This window comes from Salmo salar, chromosome 19 (genome assembly GCF_965601325.2).
Source record: "Salmo salar chromosome 19, fSalSal1, whole genome shotgun sequence".
Taxonomy (NCBI): Eukaryota; Metazoa; Chordata; class Actinopteri; order Salmoniformes; family Salmonidae; genus Salmo; species Salmo salar.
This window is the reverse complement of record NC_138309.1, coordinates 25675940-25700244: the sequence shown is the minus strand read 5'-3', so window position 1 is coordinate 25700244 and position 24305 is coordinate 25675940. Positions and strand designations below refer to the sequence as shown.

At 40.9% G+C, this 24305-nt stretch overlaps 1 protein-coding gene across 1 annotated transcript; it reads right to left on the bottom strand.

Annotated features, from left to right (window-relative positions):
- Nucleotides 1-1044: 1044 nt before the first annotated feature.
- On the bottom strand, nucleotides 1045-20961 carry LOC106578586 (cytochrome b5). The gene is made up of 5 exons (XM_014157572.3): nucleotides 20706-20961; nucleotides 9756-9884; nucleotides 6426-6455; nucleotides 6136-6158; nucleotides 1045-5743 (listed from the first exon to the last, which is right to left on the bottom strand). The coding sequence occupies exons 1-5, from the start codon at nucleotides 20838-20840 to the stop codon at nucleotides 5662-5664; spliced, it is 399 nt and encodes a 132-aa protein (XP_014013047.1). The 5' UTR covers nucleotides 20841-20961; the 3' UTR covers nucleotides 1045-5661.
- Nucleotides 20962-24305: the final 3344 nt, after the last annotated feature.

Here is a 24305-nt window from a genome sequence, read left to right as displayed (position 1 = left end):
CATTTGGTTCACATTGTTGGATTTTTCACCATATTTGTCCAAGCAAGTGGTAATATCTGTTAATTAACATCAACAGCATCTAGATAGTCAAATCACGCATTTCATTAAAATGCCTATAATTGTTCATCTCTGTGTAGATGATATCACATCACGTTTCATCCAGAATATGAAAGTGCCAAGTTGCCCCCTCATTCAAACCTAGGGCTATCACTATCTCAATAAAATAAAATAAAAGACTTAAAAAATAAACAATTTTAATATTTTATTTAACTAGGCAGTTAAGAACAAACTCTTATTTGCAATGATGGCCTACAAGGGAACAGCGGGTTAACTGCCTTGTTCAGGGGCAGAACAGATGTTTCACCTTGTCAGCTCTGGGATTTGATCCAGCAACCTTTTGGTTACTGGCCCAACACTAACCACTAGGCTACCTGCAGCCCCACAAATAGGTAAGAACTACTGACAAACAACCAAAGCTTCCCTGATGACATACAAAATCCGAGATGTGGCCTCTATACCACACTTTAATAATGGAATACTAGTCACTTTAATAATGTTTACATACTGCTTTACTCATCTCATATGTATATACTATTCTATTCAACTGTATTTTAGTCAATGCCACACCAACATTACTCATCCTAATATTTATACATTTCTTAATTCCATTATTTTACGTGTGTATTGTTGTGAATTGTCAGATACTACTGCACTGTTGGAGCTAGGAACACAAGCATTTTGCTACACCTGCAATAACATTGCTAAATATGTGTGTGACCAATACAATTTGATTTATAATAAAACTTCTCAGCACAGCAATTATTTTTCCACTAGATGGTGCTCTATAACTATTCTACAAAGCCACAGACAACAAATTATATAATGGGAATGCACAGAGGTGGGTTTCGCAAAAGTAATACCCAATCAAAGTATGATAATAAAGTTAGAGACGTGACAAATTAGCATACTTTTGATGGTTTAATACCCGCTGTTTCTCTGTGGACCAAAGCTTAAATTGGTGATATGATCAAATAAACTACTGTAACACTTTAAATTATTTTATTGAAAAAACAAAAATGGAAGATGTACAAATACATTTGAGCAGCTGTAGTACATTCAGTGGTGAGTTCCCCTGCCTTCTAACACCCTAGCAGTTTAAAAGCAGGGACAACCATGATATTTTACCATTAAGAGACACATTGTACTGGTCATGAGGCCAACTTAATCCCGATTAAAATGGCTCCCAAAGTGCGAGTCTACACAGCAGTCACTTAAAATCAGTGCAAGCATGTGGCCTTCTCTATGGAACATTGAGACCCATGTCACCAGAAATGTGGGACCATTGGGTTAACAGTTTTGCATACTGGGTTTTGGGACCATTTGGTTCACAGTTTTGCATATGTTAAATGCAAAGGTCAGATGTGAAGCACATAAGATATTATAGGCTGCTTTTATAAGCCTAAACTTCCATGTTCTGTTTCAATCGCAGGATTACAGTATGTTAGAGTAATAGTGATATGACAACATAAAAGTATACAGGTAACTGCCAAAATAATGGAAACTCAAGTAAATACAAAGGGATACAAAGTATATTGAAAGCAGGTGCTTCCACACAGATGTGGTTCCAGGGTGAATTAAGCAACACAAACTCCATTTATAAAAATGCTTGGCTGGCCAGTGGATGACAATGCCCCCATCCACAGGGCACGAGTGGTCACTCAATGGTTCGATGAGCATGAAAACGATGTAAACCATATGCCATCTCAGTCACCAGAGGGGTATCCTACGAATCAGATTTGAGGAGTTAGAGGTAACTTTAGTCAACTCGGGATAACTGGACATACGAAAGTGGTTCACCTTTTAGCCAAGTATATTTCTATGGCAACAAATCCTTCAGAACTAACCTGCTCCGGCGCAGGCTAACTCACTGTTAACTCCACTTACCCTGAATGAAATCACTGAGCTGTGAGTTGAGGACCAATTAAAATCAGATACCCTCCCCCTTGCAAAGATTGCATTATTTCATTTTAACTTGCCCATGGATTGATGTTTCAGCATTGTCTCAATTAAGAGTTTGGCATTTGACTAGCCATGTACGACATGAATACGCAGTTACAAGCCTGCTAAAGTTAGAGGAGCAATATCCACCGTCATAGTACAGATGAAGCCTGAGCTGGAATGTGAAGATAACTGAAGCCGGTAAGCTTTAGAAAACACTGAGTAGATCTAGCTTGCTTCATAGAGGTATTCTAAGATTTCAACCCAAATGAACACTTATGGGAGATTCCGGAGCGGCGCCTGAGACAGTGTTTCCACCACAAATAACAAAGTACCAAATTATGGAATTTCTTGTGGAAGAACGGTGTCGCATCCCTCAGAGCTCCAGCTATTCTGGCTCATGGTAGCCCAATGCCATATTAAAACACCTTATTTTTCCTTTATTTTGGCAGTTAGCTGTCCATTTCAAATTGTACATTCTCAATACATGAATCTACATACAGTTGTGAAAAAGTATACCCCCTGGAAAGTGGTCTTAAAAAAATACATACATAACCAGTCAAAAGTTTGGACACACCTACTCATTCCAGGGTTTTTCTTTATTTTTACTATTTTCTACATTGTAGAATAATAGTGAAGACATCAAAACTATGAAATAACACATATGGAATTATGTAGTAACCAAAAAAGTGTTAAACAAGTCAAAATATATTTTATATTTGAGATTCTTCAAAGTAGCCACTCTTTGCCTTGACAGCTTTGCACACTTGGCATTCTCTCAACCAGCTTCATGAGGTAGTCACCTAGAATGCATTTCAATTAACAGGTGTGCATTGTTAAGAGGTAATTTGTGGAATTTCCTTCCTTCTTAATGCATTTGAGCCAATCAGTTGTGTTGTGACAAGGTAGGGGTGGTATACAGAAGGCTTATTTGGTAAAATACCAAAGTCGATATTATGGCAAGAACAGCTCAACTAAGCAAAGAGAAACGACAGTGCACCATCACTTTAAGACGAAGGTCAGTCAATCTGGAAAATGTCAAGAACTTTTAAAGTTTCTTCAAGTGCAGTCGCATAAACCATCAAGCGCTATGATGAAACTGGCTCTCATGAGGACCACCACTAGAATGGAAGACCCAGAGTTACCTCTGCTGCAGAGGATAAGTTCATTAGAGTTACAGCCTCAGAAATTGCAGCCCAAATAAATGCTTCTGAGTTCAACAGACACATCTCAACATCAACTGTTCAGAGGAGACTGCGTGAATCAGGCCTTCAGGTCAAATTTCTGCAAAGAAACCACTACTAAAGGACACCAATAAGAAGAAGAGACTTGCTTGGGCCAAGAAACACGAGCAATGGCCAATAGATCGGTAGAAATCTGTCCATCGGTCTGATGAGTCCCAATTTGAGATGTTTGGTTCCAACCGCCGTGTCTTTGTGAGACGCAGAGTAGGTGAACGGATGATCTCCGCATTTGTGGTTCCCACCGTGAAGCATAGAGGAGGTGGTGTGATGGTGCTTTGCTGGTTACACTGTCAGTGATTTATTTAGAATTCAAGGTACACTTGACCAGCATGGCTACCACAGCATTCTGCAAGTGATACGCCATCCCATCTGGTTTGCGCTTAGTGGGACTATCATTTGTTTTTCAACAGGACAATGACCCAACACAACTCCAGGCTGTGTGAGGGCTATTTGACAAAGGAGAGTGATGGAGTGCTGCATCAGATGACCTGGCCTCCACAATCCCCCAACCTCAATCCAATGGAGGTGGTTTGGGATGAGTTGGACTGCAGAGTGAAGGAAAAGCAGCCAACAAGTGCTCAGCATGTGGGAACTCCTTCAAGACTGTTAGAAAAGCATTCCAGGTGAAGCTGGTTGAGAGAATGCCAAGAGTGTGCAAAGCTGTCATCAAGGCAAAAGGTGGCTACTTTGAAGAATCTAAAATATATTTTGATTACTACATGATTCCATAGTTTTGATGTCTACAATGTAGAAAATAGTCAAAATGAAGAAAAACCCTTGAATGAGTAGGTGTGTCCAAACTTTTGACTGGTACTGTATGTGTAATGTAAATATGTCTATTTGAGCTCAATTCCAACTACATTCACTGATAAAGGTAACCCAATCTAACAAATCACATGAAAATGTAACACTTTGAAAATGTTATGCAATTAAAATAAACAAAAATCAAATTTCCTTATGCGGAAAAGATTTGTACACCCCTACCATCACATAAAATTTAGAATCAGGTGCACCAGAGCAGGTGGAAATGATTAGAAAATCATTAGAGTGTAACTTGGGTGGGTCCAGCCTTCCATAAAGATTAGAAACTTGGCCTGGTTTGGTCTTAACCAATTCAGCCCAAGAACTGACCGAAATATGCTCATAGAAGTCTCTAAGATCCCCAGGGTAACATCAAGGGATCTACAGGCCTCTCTTGCCACAATTAATGTTGAAGTGCATGAGTCAACTGTCACAAAGAGAGTGCACAAACTTGGCCTACATGGGAGGTCAGGAAGAAAGAAGCCTCTTCTCTCAAAAAAGAAAATCAAGACACGACTGACATTTGTCAGACAACACCTGGGTAAAGACCAAAACTACTTGAACAATGTGCTCTGGAAAGATGAGTCAAAGGTGGAGTTACAATGCCAGATGCCATGTTTGGCGAAAACAAAACACTGCCTTTGAACAGAAGAACCTCTTACCAACCGTAAAGCATGGGTTCGGTAGCATTTTGGTTTGGGGCTGCTTTGCTGCCTCAGGGCCTGGCCAATTTGCCATCATTGAGTCAACCATGAATTCCATATTGTACCAGAGAATTCTTGAGGAGCATGTGAGGCCATCTGTCAAAAAGTTGAAGCTGAACCAAACATGGATCTTGCAACAGGACAATGATCCAAAACACACAAGCAAAGCTACAGCAGAATGGCTCAAAAATAAGAAATGGAAGTTTATGGAATGGCCGAGTCAAGGCTCAGATCTAAATTCCGTCAAAATGCTATGGGGGGACTTGAAGCAGGCCGTGCATGCAATAAAGCCCTCGAACATGACACAGTACTGTAAAGACTAGTGTGCAAAAATGAATCCCATTCGATGTAAGAGACTGATAGACAGCTACAAAAAAACGACTACATTAAGTTATTTCAGTCAAAAGGGGGCAACACCAGCTATTGAAGCTAGGGGTGTACTTATTTTTTCTGCACTGGAATTGCATTTCTGTTCATTTTTTTAAGAATAAATTATTAAAGTAATCTTTCAGTGTCATTGGTTAAATTAAGTTACCTTTATCTGTCAATGGTGTTAAAGTGAAGATTACATATCTGTCCAAATATGTAAAAAAATTATAATAATAATTCCAGGAGGTGTACTTACTTTTTCACGACTGTGTGTGTGTGTAATATATCTCAATATGTAAATCAGGAGAGTAAAATGAAGGTTAACACAATAACAAAATGATATGCCTTCATTGACATGATGCCGAGCGATTGGATGAAAAACATTAAATCAATCCTGTGTACTGTAGTACTGCATATGAGCTGTACAAATCCCAAAAGGCAGCAATGGTTTCTCAGGGATCAAACACAGGCTCTGTAGCTGTCATTCTGAAGCCAGTTAAATTGATTGACATTTGATTTGCAAAGGTGACGAACGGATGGCGCAGTTACTTCTCCGACATGTACATTTGGTACATCACCGTGACGACAGCTGCAGCCAAACCGGTGATCAACCAGTTTGTCCACCAACTGTTGAGGAGTTAGGAACAAGAGCTCAGATACAATACATCAGTAAAAAACAGTCAGCTGAAAGGGTACAAAGGTGATAAAACGCAAATGTCATAGAAAAGCAATGTTGGTTCCCCATTAGATCACTGCAACAAATATAAGATATACTTTACTAATCCAGACGGTAATTTGTCATCTGCTATTACCCAACCCCTCTCGTATATACACACACACTAGGTTGGAGAAGCTGGAGCAGAGGGCATAGATTTCTAAACAAACATGAGGGAGCACATTTTCTTACATAAACAAGTATCTGAAGCATCCATTACTCATGCAGATGCAAACTTGCAAGATTAATTGTAATTTATTTAAAACCAAGAAACAGAAAAAAAGCATCAGGGGTGCCTACGTACCTAGAGGTTTCCTTGAGTGGTTCCTGCAAGAATTTTTTTTTTTAAGTCTGAGGCCTCCACAAATATTTACATGCATGTCTCAGTATCTTTGAGTAGGCCTATCTTTATGATACATTGTAAATGTTTCATATGTGCTGTACATGTCAACTACAGATGTTTTCAAAATAACTCTTTAAGGCAGCTTGCCGTCGAAACCTAACACCTTACTATGTGTGCTGGAATATGAGTAGCGTAAATTGTCACATTTGAGATACAGTTGCCTGATATGCACATGAATTTGTTTTACTTACTGAAGGTTTGTCAATCTTCAGCCGGTCATCCTACACGAGAGAGTGAGGGAGATAGGAGGGGGAGAGTGGGAGCAAAAGAGAAAGGTTGTTTATTATGCTATGAGAGTTGGCAGGTATTCAACAAATATAGGACCAGGCATTCCTTCCCCTTTAGATTACACTAGATGTGTAAGAAGGCTGAGAAGTCAATTATTTCTATCCTCCGCAGCAAAGTAGTCTACCACAAACTAGACAGAATTTTTTGCAATTAAGTGCCACATCAGCCAACTGAAACCAGAGTGATTAATTAATCAATAGATATATCTAATGTAAATTAAGAGTTCTCGCCTACCATTGCCATGATGTAGTCTACACATGTTATGCTGTGACATCTAACATTTCACACTCACAGAGTTGTCTGTTTTAGCAGAACTATGGGACCACTGAAACTTCCTACATAATATCATGGTCATCTGCATTCAATCAAGATGACAGAGAATAAAAGGGTAGCCAATGTCATTCAATGAAGACAACAGGGCGGAAAACACAATACCCTACACTGTTGTGTTCAGCCAATCTACTCCACTCACAGTGCCAGACTTGTCTTGAGCAGCACCTCACACCCAATAGGTCACAGGAAGACCAACCAGGTCACCCGTGATACAAGTCAGTATTTAACGTTCATCCATGTCTGAGGACATTGGGATATTATGTGGAAACCGGCCACTAGGGGTAACACTCTTACCTTCCAGTAGGTTTCGATTTTGCTAGTTCATTGAGGACGTTGATGGCAGAGGGGTGTAAGAATCTGCCTCTGATTCCAAAAGTTGCAAGTTCGTATCCGTATCCAGCAATAGAAAGTTGTTTTTGACATTTTTGTTTTAAGCCTATCCCAAACCTTAAATTTGGCATTAATGCCTAAATTTAACCTTAAAAACACTTTGAAAATTGACGTTTGATAAAAATAAATAAGCGTCTAATTCTGACGTGAGACTGTGAGCTGGTATTGTGCAAGGGCCTGTGCACCTGCTGTCTAATAGTAACTTAATGGTTGTCTGGGTGTTTTTTTTTATTTTTTATCTGTATTCTAACAAATCCACACTTCCAAAGAGGGATGAATTGTGCCTGCTTGCCCTGCTAACTCTGAAACAAAATACAACCTATAAATGACTTGTTTCTCTGGGATTAATTAAAACAAACACTACCAGTTGAATAGAGGACTGGGCATGCCCCCATTCTCATCGACGGGGTTGTAGCGGGGCAGGTTGAGCGATTCAAGTTCCTTGGCGTCCACATCACCAACAAACTGACATGGTCCAAGCACACCAAGACAGCCATGAAGAGGGCGCGACAAAACCTATTCCCCCTCAGGAGACCGAAAAGATCTGCCCGATTCCAGCCTTGCTGAAGCACCCCCAGATCCTCCACCAAATTTCACAGTGGGTGCGAGACACTGTCTTGTAGACCTCTCCAGGTCTCACACCCACTATGACATTTGGTGGAGGGTCGGTGATGATCTGGGGGTGCTTCAGCAAGGCTGGAATCGGGCAGACTTGTCTTTGTGAAGGACGCATGAATCAAGCCATGTACAAGGTTGTCCTGGAAGAAAACTTGCTTCCTTCTGCTCTGACAATGTTCCCCAACTCTGAGGATTGGTTTTTCCAGCAGGACAATGCTCCATGCCACACAGTCAGGTCAATCAAGGTGTGGATGGAGGACCACCAGATCAAGACTGTCATGGCCAGCCCAATCTCCAGACCTGAACCCCATTGAAAACCTCTGGAATGTGAACAAGAGGAAGATGGATTGTCACAAGCCATCAAACAAAGCCGAGCTGCTTTAATTTGCGCCAGGAGTGGCATAAAGTCACAACATCAATGTGAAAGACTGGGAGGGGATGCCAAGACGCATGAAAGCTGTGATTGAAAATCAGGGTTATTCCACCAAATATTGATTTCTGAACTCTTCCTAAGTTAAACAACACAATACCAATGTTTTAAAAATGAATATTAACTTATTTTCTTTGTATTATTCAAGATCTTTTTTGTTATTTTGACCAGTTGTCATTTTCTGCAAATAAATGCTCCAAATGACAATATTTTGGGGATTTGGGAGAAATGTTGTTAGTAGTTTATAGAATAAAAAACATTAACATTTTACCCAATCACATACCTGTAAATAGTAAAACCATTGGCCAGTTTATTAGTTTACTGGCTTGGACCCCCTTTCCCTACAGAACAGCCTGAATTGTTCAGGGCATGGATTCTACAAGTTGTTGGAAACGTTGGTCCACGCTGACGCAATGGCATCATGCAGTTGCTGCAGATCGGACAGCGGTACATTCACGCTGCGACCAGCCCATTCCATCTCAATGTTTTTCCCACTCCTCTATTGTCCAGTGTTGGTGATTGCGTGCCCACTGGAGACGCTTTTTCTTGTCTTTAGCCGATAGGAGTGAAACCCAGTGTGGTTGTCTGCTGCAATAGCCCATCCGTGACAAGGACTGGCAAGTTGTGCGTTCCGAGATGCCGTTCCGCACCTGCCTGTTAGAGTTCACGATTCTTGCCATTCTTCGACCTCTCTTGACATAAATGTTTTGTTTTTGCTCACAGGACTGGATGTTTTTTGTTTGTCGCACTATTCTCGGTAAACCCTAGAATGGTGCATGAAAAGTCCAGGAGGGCAGCCGTTTCTGAGATACTGGATCCGGCCCGCCTGGAACCAACGATCATACCACACTCAAAGTTGCTGAGATCACTCGTTTTGCTCATTCTAACGTTAAATCGAACACTAACAATGCCTCGATGCAGGTCTGCCTGCTTTATATAGCAAGCCACGACCATGTAAACTAGCCATTGAGTGTATTATCGATGGCTTACATCAAATGTTGGGTGGAATATTGGCTGTATGGTTCATAAATTATATAATATTACTATTTATTTTCTTTATCTCATGACAATTTGATGAAACCACAAATCTTTCAGGCAAACAATGTTTCCTTTTGCTCATGGGTGTGGAAAGATGTACTCAGTGGTGTAGTGGAGGGTAAATGTATGTAAAACACAAGCTACGCACTATTTTTATTTTGCTCGCGTTTACCCACCTTTAGTGTAAAAATGCATTGAAAAGTTTAGGGAGCGTTACTTTACTCACCGGGAACGGATTAGCGCTTACCCACCTATTTTCTTTACTACTACAACATCACTGTGTATACCCCTTTCTGTCCAATGAGGTAATTTCTGATGATTTATGGGACGGACCCCTTTTGGCTCACCCCCAGAGGCAAAAGTTTTCTTAAAGCCTATATAAAAAAAATGTAAAACAGGTGTAAGGTACAGAAGGAGTGCTTACTGGATGCAGTTCTCCAATGACCATGTTGGCAGCCATCTCCCTGGCATCTGATGAGTGTCCGACATCTTCAAAGCTCTCTGTGGCATCGCCGCCGGCCTGCTCTCTTAAGACCTCCTCTCCACCTGGGTGCTGTAATATACATGTCAGAATCGTTGTTTTTATGCAATTTATTTACATTTACGTCATTTAGCAGACGCTCTTATCCAGAGCGACTTACAAATTGGTGCATTCACCTTATGATACCCAGTGGAACAACCACTTTACAATAGTACATCTATATCTTTTTTTGGGGGGGGGAGGGTAGGGGGGGGTTATTAAAACGCATTCTAGGTGTCAATTCCCATTGTTTTGCACTAAACCTTGATGCTAAGCTGTAGCTATATAGACAAAACCACATCAGTGGTTCTGTGTTCAGACTAGGGCAGGGATTCGCAAACTTTTTCACTCAAGCCCCCCCTTCCAGCATTGGGGAAGATTTCATGCCTGCGCCACATGAACTTCTATGGGCACAAGCACTGTTCACACCCCTCTTGTTGGCAGAGAAAAAGGTTTCACGTATTTCCTGTAGTTCTACACATTTTGTCATGGGGTACAGAGAAAATGTTAAAGCAAATTTTCTTGCAATTCTATACATTTTGCCATGTCCAATGTGTATTCATGTGATATTTGACTGACTACAACTAGCCCATGTCAGCTAAAAAATACATTAGCTGACATGGGCTAGTTGATCTGAACATTTATGAGAAGTTATAAATAGCTAAGGTACGCAATGACTGACATGACAAGAGGAAAACGGATGATGCACTACCCAATTTTAAAATTGCCCCTAAGGCTGTTACGGTGACCGTATTATCGCCAGTCACGAGTCATGACCGCAGTCAAATTCCAGGTGACCGTTTAGTCACGGTAACTAGGCTTCTCCAAGCTCTGATGCTGCTGATGGTCATTAGTACCAAACTTGCTGACAGCCTGGTACTTGGCACTCCATTGTCTCTCTAATCACTCTGATATCAATGCAAATGTATTCGAAAAATCAAACCAAACACTTCATGAAAGCCCATGTTGCGCAACTTTTCTATAGGCCATGCAACTGTGTGAGAACAGAATTTTGATGGCCTCTATTAAAAAGAGGATCCCATCAGCTTTCTATAGGCGAGGCCTACTAGATTTGTTATCAACTTTCCTAATATTAAGCACAATGCATCAACTTACAACAGGAGTATAGCCTACCTGGCTGGCATGAAAATGAACCAAATCAAAACTAATTTCCCACATTATTTAGTATATGTTAAGACAACATTAAATTAAAAAAATTGTCTGATGGGTGACAATATTAGCCTATCACTTGTGAATGATGCACACCTCATGTAGCCTAGCCCATAGGCCTATATGTTTTGATATGGTTTGTAGCACAACTAAAATGGCCAAATAACTTACAACCAGAGTAGAGTCTAACTGGTATACGTAGGCAGCCCGTGAGTTTATAGTTTGGGGAAGAAAATTTGCACAATAAAAATGCACCTTTATAATAGAGCATTAAATACATGAATCACATTTGTGGTCACTTTTCAGAACAGTCACACTTATAGCTTAATGCGATGTGTGCATTGCTGAGCTTATAATGTGAAGAAATAGCCTAATAGTTTATCAACATTTTAGCTAAACATTCTGATCTGTTGCATCAGGCTCATTGCTTTTAAAAATGTTTTTTGATGAGTGGTTGTATTCATTTGGGATCTATAACATCCCACAACTGTCCCAGTGTATGTTTGGAATATTTACTGACCAATAGAATAGGTCAAGTTTTGGACTATGGGGAATAGTAGATTGACATAGGCTAGTGGTTTTGCTGTTTGTTAGGCCTACTCATCTTGTTGGCTGACGAAAAATAGGCTAAATGTGGACAGTTCTTCTAACATCTTCGATTTTTCAGGGGCATTATGGCCACACAAGGGGGATGCCGCTGGGAAATTCAAGGCCTGGTGAGAATATTATCAAATGCTTGTCAAAATTGTGAATGAGAGACTGATGAAGTGTGCGCAGCCTGCACAAGAAACTAAACAGAGCACATGCCTTTCATGCAACTATTTTCAAATCATTAGTCTAATCATGCAGCCTTAGAATGTATTAAAAATGTAAACATATAGCCCAACATTTGTATCACAACTAAATTAAGCATATAGGAGGAGCTGTTTCTTTGTTAACTGCTCAACACAGAATAGCCGTATGTGCGCACTTCCTTGGAGGAAATATCCTTTCTATTTTATTCAGCTATGTTCAATTGTATTCTACATACTACTACAAATAATGCCACGGAATTCTAAGCAAATCTTGTCTGCTTAATGAACTAGTGTAGCCCACAGCCATATGGCAAAGCCATATCAGAGCCTAACATAAGGACAACTCAAAGTATGCCATTCTGTTCTTCTGAAGTAGACTTTTCTTTAGACCCTTCTAAAATAATGGATTTATTGTGATGTGTAGGCTATATTAAATGGATTTATTTGACTTTTTAAAATTAAGATGTACCAAAGGTTTGCATCAGTGGCTTGTAGGCTGTGTGGAAGCCAGGAGAATGTGTTTGTTAATTAATGGTAAATTACTGTGAGACCGGCAGTTATTTGCTTGACAATATTTCATGACTGCCACAGCCCAAACGGCACCTTGTGCACTCTACTAATGCAACTTTGAAGAGTAAGTTGAAAGCCAGACAGTTCCTTAAAACTGGTTTTTTTTGGGGGGGGGGGGGCACAGTTTGGGAACCACTGGACTAGGGTGTCCACAACATTAGGTAAATCTGTAATTTTAGTATTCTGCTAGTTACACACGTTATTCAAGACACATAAGTATAGCATTTTTTGTATAACATTATAGAAACCTGTGAAAAAGTCTTGAACACACACCTATATTTGGAGACAGGTTGAAACCAATGGAACAGTAAGAATTGACATGCATGACCTATTGAGTGTTATTGGCCTAAATATGAAATCCCCAAATTTCCCTATGAAATCCCCAAATTTCCCTATAAACTCGTATAAGGTAGCCTCGTGAAAACCCAACTGAATGCTATTATTTACCCTACTCAAATTGAACAATGTAGAATAGTACTTCTTTGCTCTTCACTACTTTGCTTCCAATCCCCATAAACAAATACACACACACTATATTTTGGGGGAACCCAGGGTCAGCAACAGAGTAGCTCTGGAGAAGCCCTGGAGAAGTTAAGGGTAACATTTCTTGCTCAAGGGTAAAACAGTAGTGGATATGGTCTGAAACCAGAAACCTTACAATTGTCAGTTCAGTTCCCACTCTTCATCACCCAAACCAGGACTTTAACCAGTGACCTTCTGGCTAATGGTCTTCCTTCCTCACCTCTGAGCTACTTACCCTGTACTATCTGATCCAAAGACAAATTTAATCTGTAACCAGGACAATGTGTGAACTCAGATGGGAATTGTGACTTGGCAGCTGTTGGGGATATTCAGTGTCCTTGATTGAACCCAGTCTTTCAAAGGACGGATCAGATAGCTTCCCGACTGCTTTACTTGTCTAATTTTGATACTATTTTATCTGCCCTTATCTTATTGTCCATAGGCTACATTGTAATAACAATGAACTAGGCCTATCCAAAGTGAAAAGAAACCCAGGAGAGAAAACGACATTGATGATGGTTATGATCACTCACTATTAGGGATGGGAATTGCCAGGGATCTCACAATACGATGTTATCATGATACTTAGGTGCCGATATGATATGCATTGCTATTGGGGATGGGCATGAACAATCGAACTGACGTCAAAACTCGATCATTAACCAGAGATTATATATTTTTCAAATACTAAAAAACGATTTGGTCAAAATGTTGTCTTGGAGACAACGTTAATTTGCTTTAACTCTATCGTTCCATTTATAAATGTGCATTGCAGGACACAACTAAAAAGAAACCAAGCCAAGCATCACACAGTTCTGCTCCATAAATTCCATTTCCCCGCTGTGGCTCACTCAATTGTGTAAACATAGAACCGGTTCCACACTGAAAATACTTCTTTAAGCCTAGGCCTACTCACCAAACAGATGTCATGGCCATAATTCATCCCCATGCAGTGTTCAATGTGGAATTGTTAATACATTTTTTAAATTCCAAAATAACAGGCAGAATAAATTCAAATGTCTGGTTATCGAAAATATGAGATTTTGGTTTGTAACTCTGAAAAATGTATTTCAAAAATCGACAAATTGAGCCACTTTCAAATTATCCCTCAGAATAACTCGTCACTTTGCACTATTCTGTTATATTACATCATGTTGTTTACTATAAAATGTGTGTGCCTTGACTGTGATAAGGATGGGAAATAAGAGTTGTCTGCTAAATTAACAAAACAAGGCTATGCCATTGCACAGCCATAGGCTTCTACAAGCAAGTGCCACACTGCTGAGGTTACTACCTTTTTAAAGATAGTCTTCCATAATATATATATATACATCTCATTTCAATAAATGAATCTTAAATGACCCGCCACCTGGATTCGGTCTTATGTAGCAAAATAAAAGTAGAGACTCAGAGCTACAAAATGGTATATCATACACTGCATTTGAGGAACAATGGGAAAGTAACTCTGCTTTGAAAGTTGATGAACTTGTAAACTCACTTTTGAGAAAATGGCATTTGTGTTTCGGTGAGAGCGCTCTTCTTTGTCTGCACACATTCAGCATTGTTCACACCCTCTTAACCTCTTACATCTAGACGTTCCGCTAGCGGAACACCTGCTCCAATATCCAATGATAGGCGTGGCGCGAATTACAAATTCCTCAAAAATACAAAAACGTACATTTTTCAAACATATGACTATTTCACAGCATTTTAAAGACAAGACTCTCCTTTATCTAACCACACTGTCCGATTTCAAAAAGGCTTTACAGCGAAAGCAAAACATTAGATTATGTCAGCAGAGTACCAAGCCAGAAATAATCAGACACCCATTTTTCAAGCTAGCATATAATGTCACAAAAACCCAGAAGACAGCTAAATGCAGCACTAACCTTTGATGATCTTCATCAGATGACACACCTAGGACATTATGTTATACAATACATGCATGTTTTGTTCAATCAAGTTCATATTTATATAAAAAAACAGCTTTCTACATTAGCATGTGACGTTCAGAACTAGCATACCCCCCGCAAACTTCCGGGGAATTTGCTAACAATTTACTAAATTACTCACGATAAACGTTCACAAAAAGCATAACAATTATTTTAAGAATTATAGATACAGAACTCCTCTATGCACTCGATATGTCCGATTTTAAAATAGCTTTTCGGTGAAAGCACATTTTGCAATATTCTCAGTAGATAGCCCGGCATCACAGGGCTAGCTATTTAGACACCCGGCAAGTTTAGCACTCACCAATATCAGATTTACTATTATAAAAGTTTGATTACCTTTTGTTGTCTTCGTCAGAATGCACTCCCAGGACGTCTACTTCAATAACAAATGTTGGTTTGGTCCAAAATAATCCATCGTTATATCCGAATAGCGGCGTTTTGTTCGTGGGTCCCAGACACTATCCGAAATGGTAAATCAGGGTCGCGTGCATGGCGCAATTCGTGACAAAAAAAATCGAAATATTCCATTACCGTACTTCGAAGCATGTCAACCACTGTTTAAAATCCATTTTTATGCCATTTTTCTCGTAAAAAAGCGATAATATTCCGACCGGGAATGTCCATTTAGCTAAACAGAGGAAAGAAAACAAAGCTTTCGGTCGACGCGGGCACGAGCCTGAGTCTCACAGTACTGTAACCAGCCACTACCCAAACGCGCTACTTTGTTTCAGCCAGAGCCTGCAAAGCCACGATTCAGCGTTTTGCCGCCTTCTGAGAGCCTATGGCAGCCATAGGAAGTGTCACGGGACAGCAAAGATCCTCAGTCTTCAATAAAAAGAGCCAAGATGAACAACAACTTGTCAGACAGGCCACTTCCTGTAAGGAATCTTCTCAGGTTTTTGCCTGCCATATGAGTTCTGTTATACTCACAGACACCATTCAAACAGTTTTAGAAACTTTAGGGTGTTTTCTATCCAAAGCCAATAATTATATGCATATTCTAGTTACTGGGCAGGAGTAGTAACCAGATTAAATCGGGTACGTTTTTTATCCAGCCGTGAAAATACTGCCCCCTAGCCATAACAGGTTAAGCTTTAGCCCCACCCATCTCGTTTCGTTCTCTGCGCGTTCAGAGCGCACCCTTTACGCTCTGGGCGATGATTTGTTTACCTCTGTATAACATGAAAACAGCCTAACCAGCTCTGCTGGCAACAATTTCATTATGTTTTTTTGCTGACGTTTACTGACCCCGGCCATATTCAACAGATGTTGTAAACTTTAGCTTAAGACATGTAGCTAGCTACCTAGGTAAACAACGAACCTAGCTAGGTAAACAACATGTAAAATCACACACACACACACACACACACACACACACACACACACACACACACACACACACACACACACACACACACACACACACACACACACACACACACACACACACACACACACACACACACACACACACACCACACACACACACACACACACACACACACACACACGTTAGGTGGCTGGCTCGTTAGCTGACAAGTGCTAGTTAAACAACAATGAACAGTGCCAAATCATGCCATTGCTACCCTGCATAAATCTGCTGTGAGCTGACCAACCAAGTTCAAATGTTAGCTAGCTAACATTAGGCTCTAACTAGCAAAGCTAATGGATCGGGGATATGAATAATAACACCATACACGCAACGTTAGCTAGGGAGCCAGCCAGCTAATGTTAGCTAGCTAACAGTACACTTTAGCTTAATACATGTAACTAGCTAGGTAAACAATGAACCTAGCTATGTAAACACCATGTAATATCACACACACACGTCACAACATTAGCTAAAGTTAGCTAGGGAGCCAGGCAGCTAACAGCACATTTTTTTTTACACTCTTATCCAGAGCGACTTACAGTAGTGAATACATACATTTAATTTCATGCATTTTTTTTTTTGTACTGGCCCCCTGTGGGAATCGAACCCACAACCCTGGCGTTGCACACACCATGCTGGCGTTGCAAACACCATGCTCTACCAACTGAGCCACAGGGAAGACGTTAGTACACGTTAGCTAGAGATATGTAGCTAGCTAGGTAAACAATTAACCTAGCCAGGTAAATATATATCACACACATCACGAGCCAGCCAGCTAACGTTAGCTAGTTAAACAACAATGAATAATAACGTTATACACATAGCGTTAGCTAGGGAGCCAGCCAGCTAACATTAGCTAGCTAACAGTACACTTAAGCTTGAAATGAAACCACTCTGACAAAATGTGTGTAATATCTGAAAATGGGGCTAGCTAGACCATCTTACCCATATACATCATCATGCATGATTGATGCGTCTCCCAGTTACGGATCCATGACGCAAATGCCCTTAGTTTGAAGATGTAATCCGGAAACAGGTGTTTTCTCCATCTCCTTAGCTATCATACTCTAATTCCACTGGTTTCAAAACTCGATCCTCCAGAAAGTGGAGAGCAACACTTATGCAGCTACATTTAAAAAAAGCCGCGTTCGACAGACTGAACTCAAACAGACAGAAGCCTTCTATTTGGCAGACCAATCCGAACACCTCTCTCGGCATGTCCAGCCCACTCATTATCTCAGCCAAACATGGCTAGTGGGAAGTTTGCTTACTTTTTCTATGGTTTACCAACAAGGCTTGAAATGTAACAATTTGATTCGTATTTACAGATGACATACAAGTTTGTTATTAAAGGACATGAAAGTTCACATGTTCCAGAAGGCATTGCTGCAACAAAAAAATCATTGATGGAAAAAATAAAAAAATAAAACATTCAAATGGCTCTCCTGTGAAGTCGTGACTTGTGACATACACCTAGTACCTGAAACAGGTCACATAAGAGGCAATTTAGCATTTAGGATTCTTTATCTGTAATGGTTATGATAAATAAGCCATTGTTGCGCACGGTTGGCATATTGATAAATGCGCACATATTTCCTTCCAGTGCGGGCCAATTACTCAAAAAATAAAATCATGCGAGTACTCAAACAGTCACAAAAGTTCTAATGCCCATCTCTAATTGCAATTTGACATTTATTGTGATTAGATACTGGGATTTTATTGTGATTCGATGTTCCAAACATATTGCTCACCATATGTCTGCTGCAGAGGGCCAAGAGAACACAAGTTATCAGTCATGGAAATATAAGCACTGACAACAAAATGGCTCCTTAATTAAAAAGAAGATGGAGAACAAGCTACGAATGAAAAAAATACTGTAGTTTTGATGCAACTAGCGCAAAAATAATATTGCAATATTCTCAAAACGATACATTGTCAAAAATAATATCCGATATGTATCTGTATAATTCCCCCCCCCCCCCCCCCCCAATCACTACAGTACCAACCTGGACCCAGGGGTAGACATAACATAGTAAATGTAAATCTGTGACACTAAGATTAGTATGATCCGGTATGTTACATTTGGTATAGTTTAATTTGTGAATGTCCATCATCCATTTCATATGATATATGTTACAAATTACAATTCAGATGATACGAATTGCAAATCGTACAATATGTTACAAATTTACCAGACGTTAAATATGTTACAAAGTACAATTTGTTAGGTGGCTAACGTTAGCTAGGCTAGGGGTTTGGGGATACATTGAAGGTTGTGGGTTAAGGTAAGGGTTAGCTAACATGCTAAGTAGTTGCAAAGTAGCTAAAAAGTAGTAGTTGCAAAGTTGCTAATTAGCCTAGCATAAATTGTTCGTGATGTGATTTGAAACACGCAACCTTTTGGTTGCTAGACATCACGTTATATGCTAACCTATCCTCCCCGACTAAACTCTCCTTTCGTTTTTGGCGTAACACCTGTAAGTCTAAACCCTTAGATCATGGAATTGTTTTAAGATGGTCATAAAATGTATAACTTCGCCACTTGATTTAGAATCTTAGGTATCTACATTTTTTTTTATGAAACATTGAATTTGGCCTTTACTGCTATAGCCCATCGAAACACATCGAATAACATTTATATAAGAGATATAAGAAGACGTAGGATTTTTTATATCAATGGTTTGGTCACGTTACTTCGGCACATTTTACCCACCATGCACATACATATATTTTTTTTATAGCCTGCTACTGGGTTACCTTCAGATGACTCCCCTGAAGCTTGTGTGTATTGTAGTAGAACAACCGACACCTTTGTGTTTATGGGAGTCTGACCTTTCGATATTGGTGACATATTAGTTTGTAGTTCATATGGGTCGGGTTTTACAGACAATTTCTTGACAACTTTCTTGCCCAAATCCTCTCGTGTAGAAAAAGGATGTGGAAAGAGCGGTTTAAACTGCAGCCTAGAGGCCTTCACGGGTCCAAAAAGTTGGACCTAGGGCTTTCCCATCCGAACCGATATCCATAAATAAATGTTTAAAAAATAGAGACCCGTTCCGAACAGACCCAAGGACAACTACACTCGTTCCGTATAGACTTGGTCGGATCCAGACTCGGTACAAGTGAGAGAAGCAGAAAAGTCCAATTTTAAGCTACTTTATTAACCAGAGCTGATAAAGCACGAGGGAGAGAAGGTAGCAGGGGCCGCGCTGTCTGTGTAGGCTACTGTGAATGTGTGTGAGTGACACAGGAACAAGGAGAGAGACAGCAACCAACCAAGCTTACTCGCACTATAGTAGAATAATAGCTGCCATAGCTATGTCATTTATCATCCAATATGATTATGTAGTACCTGTCTTGACTGTATCAAACCAGGAGAAGCTAGTTAAGCTAGCTAGCTAGGCTAATTGAGGCTGCATGCACTTCATTGTCCTACAGTCACAAACAACTTGACCAAGAGTTGTTGGCTCTTGGTCATTGTCATTGTCATCCTTCTCCTTTAACTTTGAATTCCATCTTCCTCCATTGATTCGATATCTCCTAACTTTTGCCCTATACGGAGGCTCTACGACTCTACAACAAGCGACACGCACAATTCATGAAAATCAAAGAGCAGCAGCATAAATTATGCAATTTCTCTCCCTCTCTCTAATGCAGCAGTCACCTTCAGATCTGTATGGGTCTTTCCGAACAAGTCAGTAAAAAAAAAAAAAATCACACATACCCGAGACCGTGACAATCATATCAGATTCGACCCAGACCCGATCAGGTCCCGGATCTGGTACTGGTGTATCCGTGAAGATCTCTATACTGCAGCCACTACTACAATAAAATGGTCACTCTAGGGTGCTGGGTGCTTTTCAATATTACAAGTTACATCACCGTGTGATGCACAGGTGCGTCAATCGACTCTAGTTAAGTAACCTTCTGCCTTACGTAACCATACCAAACATAACTTAAGCTATCATACTAATTTTACTGATTATCTTTACTGTGTTACGTGTCGTTCTTGAGGCCATGCTGATAGTGCGGGTAACAAATCAAGCGTTTAAGATACTTTTTTATGTATTTTTACTCTAAAGTTCGTGCATCGGTCTCCCTATCCTCACATAATGAAAATGTATTTATTGACTTCGCACACAATAGTACGAAATGTTGCCATGGATAATTACTTAGAAATACTGACCTGTTGCCTATGGTTATTATGGATAAGCATATATCAAGTAAAATGTGATGGGCTTTAACATTGGGGGCGGCAGGTAGCCTAGTGGTTACAGCGTTTGGACAGTAACCGAAAACTTGCTGGATCGAATCCCCGAGCTGACAAAGTACAAATCTGTCGTTCTGCCTCTGAACAAGGCAGTTCCCCTGTTGGTCGTCATTGTAAATAAGAATTTGTTCTTAACTGACTTACCTAGTTTAAATAAAAGGTTCAAAAACATGAACCATTCGTGTAGCACAATTTTCTCACCTCCTCCAAAAATGTGGTGATATCGTAGACTTTATGGTTGAGTATAATCCATGTACTCTTGAATGAATTCCGTTCCTCGATTTCCGACAGTCGGTAGTATTTTACAGTGTGTCCGTCCTCGCCTTTATCCTCCATTTATCTTTTCAATAAATATATCTGATATGAATGTGAATCCAGAATGTTACAATCTAACAAACGATTCGAAGTAGGAACAGAGTTCAGAGTTTTATTGTAGGTCCTGGTGCGTATCAGGAACCTCCCCTAGATTTGCCTATGATTGCGGTGATTGGTTATTTTTATATTTATTTTTCATTCGGAGGCTCTCTTATTGGTGTAATCCATGTCAGTCTGTCCCTGAAGAGAAAAACTCATTCATGATGATGAGTAGGCTAAAGTTCATAAAAGTTCATATCGAGGACCTATTTCTTACGCAATAAAACAGATAGGCATGCCTTTCTACCTGTGCATTGTGTAGGCCTATTGCATTATTCCCAAAAATATGCTAACAAATAACGAAATGAGGGAAAAAATATATATATAAAAATAACGAAATGGGGGACGTGCAGCTCTAACTATTTGTCCTTTGGGCTACTCTATATTCTAATGTAAAACAATAAATAAATACAAAACAGTATACTGTAGGTTTTATGGGCTACAGTAAATGCTATTGATTGATTTTACATTTACATTTAAGTCATTTAGCAGACGCTCTTATCCAGAGCGACTTACAAATTGGTGCATTCATCTTATGATATCCAGTGGAACAACCACTTTACAATAGTACATCTATATCTTTTTTTTTTTTTGTGGGGGGGGGGGGGGGGTTAGAAGGATTACTATATCCTATCCCAGGTATTCCTTAAAGAGGTGGGGTTTCAGGTGTCTATGGAAGGTGGTGATTGACTCCGCTGTCCTGGCGTCGTGAGGGAGCTTGTTCCACCATTGGGGTGCCAGAGCAGCGAACAGTTTTGACTGGGCTGAGCGGGAACTGTGCTTCCGCAGAGGTAGGGGGACCAGCAGGCCAGAGGTGGATGAACGCAGTGCCCTTGTTTGGGAGTAGGGCCTGATCAGAGCCTGAAGGTACGGAGGTGCCGTTCCCCTCACAGCTCCGTAGGCAAGCACCATGGTCTTGTAGCAGATGCGAGCTTCAACTGGAAGCCAGTGTAGTGTGCGGAGGAGCGGGGTGACGTGAGAGAACTTGGGAAGGTTGAACACCAGACAGGCTGCGGCGTTCTGGATGAGTTGTAGGGGTTTAATGGCACAGGCAGTTGCAGTAATCCAGACGGGAGATGACAAGTGCCTGGATTAGGACCTGCGCCGCTTCCTGTGTAAGGCAGGGTCGTACTCTGTGAATGTTGTATAGCATGAACCTACAGGATCGGGTCACCGCCTTGATGTTAGCGGAGAACGACAGGGTGTTGTCCAGGTTCACGCCGAGGCTCTTAGCACTCTGGGAGGAGGACACAATGGAGTGGTCCACCGTGATCGCGATATCATGGAAAGGGCAGTCCTTCCCCGGGAGGAAGAGCAGCTCCGTCTTGCCGAGGTTCAGCTTGAAGTGGTGATCCGTCATCCACACTGATATGTCTGCCAGACATGCAGAGATGCGATTCGCCACCTGGTTATCAGAAGGGGGAAAGGAGAAGATGAATTGTGTGTCGTCTGTGTAGCAATGATAGGAGAGACCATGTGAGGATATGAGAGAGCCAAGTGACTTGGTGTATAGCGAGAATAGGAGAGGGCCTAGAACTGAGCCCCGGTGGGACACCAGTTGTGAGAGCACGTGGTGCGGAGACGGATTCTCGCCACGCCACCTGGTAGGAGCGACCTGTCAGGTAGGACGCAATCCAAGAGTGAGCCGCGCCGGAGATACCCAACTCGGAGACGGTGGAGAGGAGGATCTGATGGTTCACAGTATCAAAGGCAGCAGATAGGTCTAGAAGGATGAGAGCAGAGGAGAGAGAGTTAGCTTTAGCAGTACGGAGAGCCTCCGTGACACAGAGAAGAGCAGTCTCAGTTGAATGACCAGCCTTGAAACCTGACTGATTTGGATCGAGAAGGTCATTCTGAGAGAGATAGCAGGAGAGCTGGCCAAGGACGGCATGTTCAAGAGTTTTGGAGAGAAAAGAAAGAAGGGATACTGGTCTGTAGTTGTTGACATCGGAGGGATCGAGTGTAGGTTTTTTGAGAAGGGGTAACCTTGGATAACCTTGATAATTCTGTGATTAAATGCCCACACCAGCAAATCCAATATTTTGAGCTGAAAGATGATGGCCAAAGTTTACTCATGATGTAGCACAACAATTTAAGTCAGTATGTCATCTTTAGTCAAAGTATGATACCTTTGTTTATATAGTGTATGTGGACACCCCTTCAAATGAATGGCTTTGGCTATTTAAGCCACACAGGTTGCTGACAGTGTACTAAAGAGCTCAGTGACTTCGACTTGGCACCGTCATAGGATGCCACCTTTCCAACAAGTCAGTTCGTCAAATGTATGTCCTGCTAGAGCTGCCTGGTCAACTGTAAGTGCTGTTATTGTGAAGTGGAAACGTCTAGGAGCAACAACGGCTCAGCCGCAAAGTGGTAGTCCACACAAGCTCACAGAATGGGACTGCCAAGTGCTGAAGTGCGTATGTGACATACACAAATATGTATGGTCATATTTTGGATATTTTATTTTGTTCGTAATTTTATGGGGCCATCCCTTGTAGAATTTTCTAGGCCTCCTTGGAATTTGCATTTAAAATCTTGTATATTAGTACTGCCACTAGGGGGCGCTGTGACGTCAAATGGGAGCATTAGTGAGATTGTGAGTTCTTGGAGGTTTCTTCTTCAATCTTGGAGAATATCTACTACTGAACACCACTAACATTTCTCCATCTCATCATTTCATCCTGTTATTTCAGGTATGTACACTACCGTTCAAAAGTTTGGGGTCACTTAGAAATGTCCTTGTTTTTGTTCCCAAGATGGCGTAGCAGTGCAGACGTGTTTTGTTCGTCCTCTCGTGTACTTTTGTATTTTTCGTCCTTTTTTGTATATATTTCGATTTTTATTTTCAATCTCTTTCCATTTTAACTCAATTATACCTTCCGGTAACCTGCCTCACCCAATGTGATACAGAACCGCTATTATTTTTAATTTTTAGACCTTATAGCAAGAGCCACCTAGCCATCAGAAGCTAACCATCTAATTTAGCTACAAGCTATTTAGTCATTGTTAGCCACTGCTAGCGGCCTTTACCTTCTGCACAGATACCAGCCCTTTTTTTTAGCTTGGATAATACTCGCCAGCCTACAAGTATCGGACTGTCTCTCCACTACAACGCCGTAATCCTGCCGTAATCCCTGGACCATTACTCCTGATCTTCACAACTAGCTAGCACCCACCGAGTTACCCAGTACCGAAGCTTTCCCTGAGGCCCACCTCCCGGCCTACTCAGTTGTTCACCCCAACACCACCCAAACATGGCTAGAACCCACTACTCCACCGGATCCTTGCCATAAGCTCTGGACCTTGGCACCGGATCACCGCTGCTACCGAGTGGCTATAGTGGCTAACGCCCCATGCCCTGAAGCTAGCACCAGGTAGCCGTGA

What these genes read in the sequence shown, in the direction of transcription:
- LOC106578586 (XM_014157572.3), bottom strand. Translation starts at nt 20,840, where the DNA reads ATGGAGGATAAAGGCGAGGACGGACACACTGTAAAATACTACCGACTG. An exon ending in TCATTGGAGAACTGCATCCA is followed by an intron (nt 6,456 to 9,755) that starts GTAAGCACTCCT and finishes TCTCTCGTGTAG; the next exon opens with GATGACCGGCTGAAGATTGA. An exon ending in CCACTCAAGGAAACCTCTAG is followed by an intron (nt 5,744 to 6,135) that starts GTACGTAGGCAC and finishes ACTCCTCAACAG; the next exon opens with TTGGTGGACAAACTGGTTGA.